General features: G+C 45.8%; 1 protein-coding gene across 1 annotated transcript in view; it reads left to right on the top strand.

Moving 5' to 3' along the window:
• Window positions 1-10,030, top strand: part of LOC115127105 (extracellular matrix organizing protein FRAS1-like) — a 521,989-nt gene that overhangs the window by 462,270 nt on the left and 49,689 nt on the right. The window contains 5 exon segments of the mRNA XM_065011350.1: window positions 2,201-2,361; window positions 3,741-3,955; window positions 5,360-5,510; window positions 8,224-8,331; window positions 9,204-9,363. Coding sequence (XP_064867422.1) covers window positions 2,201-2,361; window positions 3,741-3,955; window positions 5,360-5,510; window positions 8,224-8,331; window positions 9,204-9,363 — 795 coding nt within the window.

Here is a 10,030-nt window from a genome sequence, read left to right as displayed (position 1 = left end):
ATATTAGTTCTAGAACACCTCCATGTGGTCTATAGTAGTTCTAGAACACCTCCATGTGGTCTATAGTAGTTCTAGAACACCTCCATGTGGTCTATAATAGTTCTAGAACACCTCCATATGGTCTATAATAGTTCTAGAACACCTCCATGTGGTCTATAATATTTCTAGAACACCTCCATGTGGTCTATAATAGTTCTAGAACACCTCCATATGGTCTATAATAGTTCTAGAACACCTCCATGTGGTCTATAATAGTTCTAGAACACCTCCATGTGGTCTATAATAGTTCTAGAACACCTCCATGTGGTCTATAATAGTAGTATAACACCTCCATATGGTCTATAATAGTAGTATAACACCTCCATGTGGTCTATAATAGTTCTAGATCACCTCCATGTGGTCTATAATAGTTCTAGAACACCTCCATGTGGTCTATAATAGTAGTATAACACCTCCATGTGGTCTATAATAGTTCTAGAACACCTCCATATGGTCTATAATAGTAGTATAACACCTCCATGTGGTCTATAATAGTTCTAGAACACCTCCATGTGGTATATAATTGTTCTAGAACACCTCCATGTGGTCTATAATAGTTCTAGAACACCTCCATGTGGTCTATAATAGTTCTAGAACACCTCCATGTGGTCTATAATAGTTCTAGAACACCCCCATGTGGTCTATAATAGTTCTAGAACACCTCCATGTGGTCTATAATAGTAGTATAACACCTCCATATGGTCTATAATAGTAGTATAACACCTCCATGTGGTCTATAATAGTTCTAGAACACCTCCATGTGGTCTATAATAGTAGTATAACACCTCCATGTGGTCTATAATAGTTCTAGAACACCTCCATGTGGTCTATAATAGTTCTAGAACACCTCCATGTGGTCTATAATAGTAGTATAACACCTCCATATGGTCTATAATAGTTCTAGAACACCTCCATGTGGTCTATAATAGTTCTAGAACACCTCCATGTGGTCTATAATAGTTCTAGAACACCTCCATGTGGTCTATAATAGTTCTAGAACACCTCCATGTGGTCTATAATAGTTCTAGAACACCTCCATGTGGTCTATAATAGTTCTAGAACCACTCCATGTGGTCTATAATAGTTCTAGAACACCTCCATATGGTCTATAATAGTTCTAGAACACCTCCATGTAGTCTATAATAGTTCTAGAACACATCCATGTGATCTATAATAGTAGTATAACACCTCCATGTGGTCTATAATAGTTCTAGAACACCTCCATGTGGTCTATAATAGTAGTATAACACCTCCATGTGGTCTATAATAGTAGTATAACACCTCCATGTGGTCTATAATAGTTCTAGAACACCTCCATGTGGTCTATAATAGTTCTAGAACACCTCCATGTGGTCTATAATAGTAGTATAACACCTCCATATGGTCTATAGTAGTTCTAGAACCACTCCATGTGGTCTATAATAGTTCTAGAACACCTCCATGTGGTCTATAATAGTAGTATAACACCTCCCATATGGTCTATAATAGTTCTAGAACACCTCCATGTGGTCTATAATAGTTCTAGAACACCTCCATGTGGTCTATAATAGTTCTAGAACACCTCCATGTGGTCTATAATAGTTCTAGAACACCTCCATGTGGTCTATAATAGTTCTAGAACCTCTCCATGTGGTCTATAATAGTTCTAGAACACCTCCATGTGGTCTATAATAGTTCTAGAACACCTCCATGTGGTCTATAATAGTTCTAGAACACCTCCATGTGGTCTATAATATTTCTAGAACACCTCCATGTGGTCTATAATAGTTCTAGAACACCTTGTGGTCTATAATAGTTCTAGAACCACTCCATATGGTCTATAATAGTTCTATAACACCTCCATATGGTCTATAATAGTTCTATAACACCTCCATATGGTCTATAATAGTTCTAGAACACCCTCATATGGTCTATAATAGTTCTAGAACACCTCCATATGGTATATAATAGTTCTAGTGTTCTAGAACACCTCCATGTGGTCTATAATAGTTGTAGAACACCTCCATGTGGTCTATAATAGTTCTAGAACACCTCCATATGGTCTATAATAGTTCTATAACACCTCCATATGGTCTATAATAGTTCTAGTGTTCTAGAACACCTCCATGTGGTCTATATTAGTTCTAGAACACTAACCTTGTGTTGCCTTTTTCTTCTGCAGTATCCACATCTCGGTGCAGATCCCCCACCAGGACGGTATGCTGCCCCTAGTGTCCAGCATGCCCCTCCACAACCTGCACTTCCTGCTGTCAGAGTCCATCTACAGACAACAGCACGTCTGTTCTAACCTGGTCACTCTCAAAGACCTGCAGGGTGTCTCCGGTAAGGACACACGCAGACGCTCTAAAGTGTGTTACATCAGACACATGGCATATACACATACACACACACACTCATATACACATTCACACACACACTCATATACACATACACACACACACACTCTTACAACAAATTATAAACACCCTTCTTCTAACAAAGTGTTTGACTTGTCCTCTCTGTGTGTCTGTCCTCTCTGTGGGTCTCTGTCCTCTCTCTCCTTGTATGTCTCTGTCCTCTCTCTCTGTGTGTCTCTGTCCTCTCTCTCTGTGTGTCTCTGTCCTCTCTGTGTGTCTCTGTCCTCTCTCTCTATGTCTCTGTCCTCTCTCTCTGTGTCTCTGTCCTCTCTCTCTGTGTGTCTCTGTCCTCTCTCTCTGTGTGTCTCTGTCCTCTCTTTCTGTGTGTCTCTGTCCTCTCTCTCTGTGTGTCCATGTCCTCTCTCTCTGTGTGTCTCTGTCCTCTCTCTCTCTGTCTCTGTCCTCTCTCTCTCTGTGTCTCTGTCCTCTCTCTCTCTGTGTCTCTGTCCTCTCTCTCTGTGTGTCTCTGTCCTCTCTGTGTGTCTCTGTCCCCTCTCTCTGTGTCTCTGTCCTCTCTCTCTCTGGGTGTCTCTGTCCTCTCTCTCTCTGTGTCTCTGTCCTCCCTCTCTGTGTGTGCCTCTGTCCTCTCTCTCTCTCTCTGTGTCTCTGTCCTCTCTCTCTCTGTGTCTCTGTCCTCTCTCTCTGTGTGTGTCTCTGTCCTCTCTCTCTGTGTGTGTCTCTGTCCTCTCTCTCTGTGTCTCTGTCCTCTCTCTCTGTGTGTGTCTCTGTCCTCTCTCTCTGTGTGTGTCTCTGTCCTCTCTCTCTCTGGGTGCCTCTGTCCTCTCTCTCTGTGTGTGTCTCTGTCCTCTCTCTCTCTGTGTCTCTGTCCTCTCTCTCTGTCTGTGTCTCTGTCCTCTCTCTCTCTGTGTCTCTGTCCTCTCTCTCTGTGTGTGTCTCTGTCCTCTCTCTCTGTGTGTGTCTCTGTCCTCTCTCTCTCTGTGTCTCTGTCATCTCTCTTTGTGTCTTTGACCTCTCGATGTGTCTCTGACCTCTCTGTGTGTCTCTGTCCTCTCTATCTGTGTGTCTCTGTCCTCTCTCTGTGTGTCTCTGACCTCTCTGTGTGTCTCTGTCCTCTCTCTCTCTCTGTGTCTCTGTCCTCTCTCTCTCTGTGTGTCTCTGTCCTCTCTCTCTGTGTCTCTGTCCTCTCTCTCTCTGTGTCTCTGTCCTCTCTCTCTCTCTGTGTCTCTGTCCTCTCTCTCTCTCTGTGTCTCTGTCCTCTCTCTCTCTGTGTGTCTCTGACCTCTCTGTGTGTCTCTGTCCTCTCTCTCTCTGTGTCTCTGTCCTCTCTCTCTCTGGGTGTTTCAGAGACGGGTTTCCTGGATGGTGTCCAGTACGACAGTATCTCTCTGGGTCCGGGTTATGACAGACCCTACCAGTTCAACCCCGGTGTCCGAGATGCTCAGAGCATCCGGCTGTATAAACACCTCAACATGAGGAGCTGCATCTGGACCTTCGATGCCTACTACGACATGACGGAACTCATAGACGTCTGTGGAGGCTCAGTCACTGCCGACTTCCAGGTACGAGAGACTCCCTCGGGTTCAGGTACCGTACCCTCGTCTAGTGGGTTATCGATGTCACTGCATTTTGTTCGCTGTCCTCTGCATTTACTCCAGTTTATTTTCATTGACCTGAAGGCTTGAATACAATCTAACATGACTAGTGAACATAATCTTCTCACAGAAGTCTACAGAGTTATCGTGCCCACAGTGTTATCAGGTCCACAGTGTTATCAGGTCCACAGTGTTATCAGGTCCACAGTGTTATCAGGTCCACAGTGTCATCAGGTCCACAGTGTTATCAGGTCCACAGTGTTATCAGGTCCACAGTGTTATCAGGTCCACAGTGTTATCAGGTCCACAGAGTTATCAGGTCCACAGAGTTATCAGGTCCACAGTGTTATCAGGTCCACAGTGTCATCAGGTCCACAGTGTTATCAGGTCCACAGTGTCATCAGGTCCACAGTGTTATCAGGTCCACAGTGTTATCAGGTCCACAGTGTCATCAGGTCCACAGTGTTATCAGGTCCACAGTGTCATCAGGTCCACAGTGTTATCAGGTCCACAGTGTTATCAGGTCCACAGTGTCATCAGGTCCACAGTGTTATCAGGTCCACAGTGTTATCAGGTCCACAGTGTTATCAGGTCCACAGTGTCATCAGGTCCACAGTGTTATCAAGTCCACAGTGTCATCAGGTCCACAGTGTTAGCAGCTCCACAGTGTTATCAAGTCCACATTCAGTGATGTGATCACAGCCTGTATTGTTCGATTCTGAGTTAAACTCGGAACGTTGTTATACTCAGACGTATAGTATCTGCGGAGTGATAGAGACTGGGGTTTTTACATCAGAAGTTAACGGTTATCTGTAGGAGCCAGATGTCTGTGGAATGTGTTGGGTGGACGGGAGGAAGTCACAGGGTTGCCAGAGGGGATACAGGTGGAGATCTTTAGATTAGGCCTCAACGGGGGTCCAGGTCAGGTCAGATAACCTTTTTAAGGGAGAAACAATGGTTTATTACCCAATCACTTCCTCTTCCTGTCGAACCTTAATAACAGATGTAAGCATTGGAGAGAAGTAGAGAGTGTCTAAGTGGGAGTATATATATATATATATATATAAACTTGCGGTGGTGGAAATGTGTGTTGGCTGAATACAGATGTATATTTGGGAAGATTTGAACTTGTCTTTCCTGGTGTCCCGTAGAATAGAACCTAACGGTATTACTGTAACCATGGCTACTCTTGCAGTTTCCCTGTGACTCATCCTTCCGTGCCAACCACAGTATGCAAAACAGTCTAAGGACTGACAATAGCTGTTGCTGCCCTTTTCAAATCACGTTGTGTAACATCATGTCATGTCACCTTGTGTCATTTTGTCACCTCATGTCATCTGATCTCACGTCGTGTCTTTATGTCCCTCCCAGGCGAGGGACTCGGCCCAGTCGTTCCTGACGGTGCAGGTTCCTCTCTACGTGTCGTATATCTACGTAACAGCTCCCAGGGGTTGGGCTTCTCTGGAACACCACACTGAAATGGAGATCTCTTTCTTCTACGACACTGTGCTCTGGAGGACAGGTGAGGGGCTGTAGGGGGGGGTCTGTGGGGGGGTCTTTGGGTGTCTGGGGGGCTGTGTGTGTGTAGGGGGGCTGTGGGTGTAACAGCTCCCAGGGGTTGGGCTTCTCTGGAACACCACACTGAAATGGAGATCTCTTTCTTCTACGACACCGTGCTCTGGAGGACAGGTGAGGGGCTGTGTGGGGGGTCTGGGGGTGTCTGTGGGGGGGGCTGTGTGTGGGTAGGGGGGCTGTGTGGGGGGTCTGTGGGGGATGCTCTGGAGGACAGGTGAGGGTCTGTGTGGGGGGGTCTGTGGGTGTCTGGGGGGCTGTGTGGGGGGTATGTGTGTGGGTAGGGGGGCTGTGGGGGATGCTCTGGAGGACAGGTGAGGGGCTGTGTGGGGGTATGTGGGTGTCTGGAGGGGGCTGTGTGTGTTGGGGGGATGCTCTGGAGGACAGGTGAGGGGCTGTGTGGGGGGGGTATGTGGGTGTCTGGAGGGGGCTGTGTGTGTTGGGGGGATGCTCTGGAGGACAGGTGAGGGGCTGTGTGGGGGGTATGTGGGTGTCTGGAGGGGGCTGTGTGTGTTGGGGGGATGCTCTGGAGGACAGGTGAGGGGCTGTGTGGGGGGTCTTTGGGTGTCTGGAGGGGGCTGTGTGTGGGGGGTCTGTGGGTGGCTGTGGGGGGCTGTGTGTGTGGGGGGGATGCTCTGGAGGACAGGTCTGTGTCTCTCCTTGGAAATGTTGTGTTCCTGTGTAAATCCATTTAAATGTTGTGTTCCTGTGTAAATCCATTTAAATGTTGTGTTCCTGTGTCCACTAGGCATCCAGACAGACAGCGTTCTGTTCCTGTGTATCTCTGTTTAACTGGTATGTCTCTGTGTCCACTAGGCATCCAGACAGACAGCGTTCTGTTCCTGTGTATCTCTGTTTAACTGGTATGTCTCTGTGTCCACTAGGCATCCTGTTCCTGTGTATCTCTGTTTAACTGGTATGTCTCTGTGTCCACTAGGCATCCAGACAGACAGCGTTCTGTTCCTGTGTATCTCTGTTTAACTGGTATGTCTCTGTGTCCACTAGGCATCCAGACAGACAGCGTTCTGTTCCTGTGTATCTCTGTTTAACTGGTATGTCTCTGTGTCCACTAGGCATCCAGACAGACAGCGTTCTGTTCCTGTGTATCTCTGTTTAACTGGTATGTCTCTGTGTCCACTAGGCATAGCGTTCTGTTCCTGTGTCTCTGTTTAACTGGTATGTCTCTGTGTCCACTAGGCATCCAGACAGACAGCGTTCTGTTCCTGTGTATCTCTGTTTAACTGGTATGTCTCTGTGTCCACTAGGCATCCAGACAGACAGCGTTCTGTTCCTGTGTATCTCTGTTTAACTGGTATGTCTCTGTGTCCACTAGGCATCCAGACAGACAGCGTTCTGTTCCTGTGTATCTCTGTTTAACTGGTATGTCTCTGTGTCCACTAGGCATCCAGACAGACAGCGTTCTGTTCCTGTGTATCTCTGTTTAACTGGTATGTCTCTGTGTCCACTAGGCATCCAGACAGACAGCGTTCTGTTCCTGTGTATCTCTGTTTAACTGGTATGTCTCTGTGTCCACTAGGCATCCAGACAGACAGCGTTCTGTTCCTGTGTATCTCTGTTTAACTGGTATGTCTCTGTGTCCACTAGGCATCCAGACAGACAGCGTTCTGTTCCTGTGTATCTCTGTTTAACTGGTATGTCTCTGTGTCCACTAGGCATCCAGACAGACAGCGTTCTGTTCCTGTGTATCTCTGTTTAACTGGTATGTCTCTGTGTCCACTAGGCATCCAGACTAGGTTCCATCTCTGTTTAACTGGTATGTCTCTGTGTCCACTAGGCATCCAGACAGACAGCGTTCTGTTCCTGTGTATCTCTGTTTAACTGGTATGTCTCTGTGTCCACTAGGCATCCAGACAGACAGCGTTCTGTTCCTGTGTATCTCTGTTTAACTGGTATGTCTCTGTGTCCACTAGGCATCCAGACAGACAGCGTTCTGTTCCTGTGTATCTCTGTTTAACTGGTATGTCTCTGTGTCCACTAGGCATCCAGACAGACAGCGTTCTGTTCCTGTGTATCTCTGTTTAACTGGTATGTCTCTGTGTCCACTAGGCATCCAGACAGACAGCGTTCTGTTCCTGTGTATCTCTGTTTAACTGGTATGTCTCTGTGTCCACTAGGCATCCAGACAGACAGCGTTCTGTTCCTGTGTATCTCTGTTTAACTGGTATGTCTCTGTGTCCACTAGGCATCCAGACAGACAGCGTTCTGTTCCTGTGTATCTCTGTTTAACTGGTATGTCTCTGTGTCCACTAGGCATCCAGACAGACAGCGTTCTGTTCCTGTGTATCTCTGTTTAACTGGTATGTCTCTGTGTCCACTAGGCATCCAGACAGACATCTCTGTTTAACTGGTATGTTTCTGTTCTGTTCCTGTGTATCTCTGTTTAACTGGTATGTCTCTGTGTCCACTAGGCATCCAGACAGACAGCGTTCTGTTCCTGTGTATCTCTGTTTAACTGGTATGTCTCTGTGTCCACTAGGCATCCAGACAGACACAGTTCTGTTCCTGTGTCTCCTGGTATGTCTCTGTGTTAAGCGTTCTGTTCCTGGTATCTCTGTTTGTCTCTGTGTCCACTAGGCATCCAGACAGACAGCGTTCTGTTCCTGTGTATCTCTGTTTAACTGGTATGTCTCTGTGTCCACTAGGCATCCAGACAGACAGCGTTCTGTCAGCCAGACTCCAGATCATCAGGATCTCCATAACAGAAGATGGTCGTCTGGTCATCGAGTTCAAAACACACGCCAAGTTCAGGGGTCAGTCCTCAATGACCTGTGTACTACTGTAGTGCACGGTATCACGTAGCCTCCTGTAAATTGCTAAGCTATGGAAACGTCTCGTATATTTACAGAGCCTTCGGAAAGTAATTCAGACAACTTGACTTTTCCACATTTTGTTTTACATTACAACCTTATTTTTAAAACGTATTTAATTGTTTTTTTTCCTCATCAATGTACACACAATACCCCATAATGACATCACAATACCCCATAATGACATCACAATACCCCATAATGACATCACAATACCCCATAATGACATCACAATACCCCATAATGAGAAAGCAGAAACATTATTGCGAATGTATAATTACAAAAAAATATATATATACAGACCCTTTACTCAGTTCTTTGTTGAAGCACCTTTGGTAATGATTAAAGCATTGAGTCTTCTTGGGTATGATGCTACAAGCTTGGCACACTGTTGTGTTGTGATGTCATTATGGGGTATTGTGATGTCATTATGGGGTATTGTGATGTCATTATGGGGTATTGTGTGTAGATTGCTGAGGATTTTTTGGGATGGTTTTAATCAATTTTAGAATAAGGCTGTAACGTAACAAAATTTGGAAAAAGTCAAGGGGTCTGAATACTTTCCGAAGGCACTGTATGTGTTTGTCTCTGTCTTGCCAAGACAGTTTGTACCAGAGCACCACAGTAATTAGTATCCTATTACTTTTGTAGCATATCATTTGAATATACATGTACCAGGTCAACAGTGGTCTCGACTCCATATTTTTGAAGGAGACCACTGTGTTGAGGTCTGATCCCGATTCCTGTGAGACCAGGTCAATAGTGGTCTGTAACACGATGACTAACCTGTAGTTTTCTCCCTCTTCCTCCTCCAGGCCAGTTTGTCCCAGAACACCACACCCTGCCTGGCCACAAGTCCCACCTGATGGTCCCGGACCACCTGGGGGGGATAGAGTTCGACATGCAGCTCATCTGGAGCGCCCAGTCCTTTGATTCTCCCTACCAGCTCTGGAAAGCCACCTCCTCCTACAGCAGGTCAGTAAACAGACATACTGTTATATACAGTTATAGATATATATATTAATAGATATGCCCAGTCCTTTGATTCTCCCTACCAGCTCTGGAGGGCCATTTGCGCTTACAGCTGGTCAGTACACAGACATACTGTTATATACAGTTATAGATATAGATAAATACACTGCTCAAAAAAAATAAAGGGAACACTAAAATAACATCCTAGATCTGAATGAATGAAATATGCTTATTAAATACTTTTTTCTTTACATAGTTGAATGTGCTGACAACAAAATCACACAAATATTATCAATGGAAATCAAATTTATCAACCCACGGAGGTCTGGATTTGGAGTCACACTCAAAATTAAAGTGGAAAACACTACAGGCTGATCCAACTTTGTTATAATGTTCTTAAAACAAGTCAAAGTGAGGCTCAGTAGTGTGTGTGTGTGGCCTCCACGTGCCTGTATGACCTTCCTACAACGCCTGGGCATGCTCCTGATGAGGTGGCGGATGGTCTCCTGAGAGATCTCCTCCCAGATCTGGACTAAAGCATCCGCCAACTTCTGGACAGTCTGTGGTGCAACGTGGCGTTGGTGGATGGAGCGAGACATGATGTCCCAGATGTGCTGAATTGGATTCAGGTCTGGGGAACGGGCGGGCCAGTCCATAGCATCAATGCCTT

This window comes from Oncorhynchus nerka, linkage group LG27, assembly GCF_034236695.1.
Source record: "Oncorhynchus nerka isolate Pitt River linkage group LG27, Oner_Uvic_2.0, whole genome shotgun sequence".
Taxonomy (NCBI): Eukaryota; Metazoa; Chordata; class Actinopteri; order Salmoniformes; family Salmonidae; genus Oncorhynchus; species Oncorhynchus nerka.
Note: the sequence above shows the minus strand (reverse complement) of the source record. Positions and strands in the feature narration are given on the sequence as shown.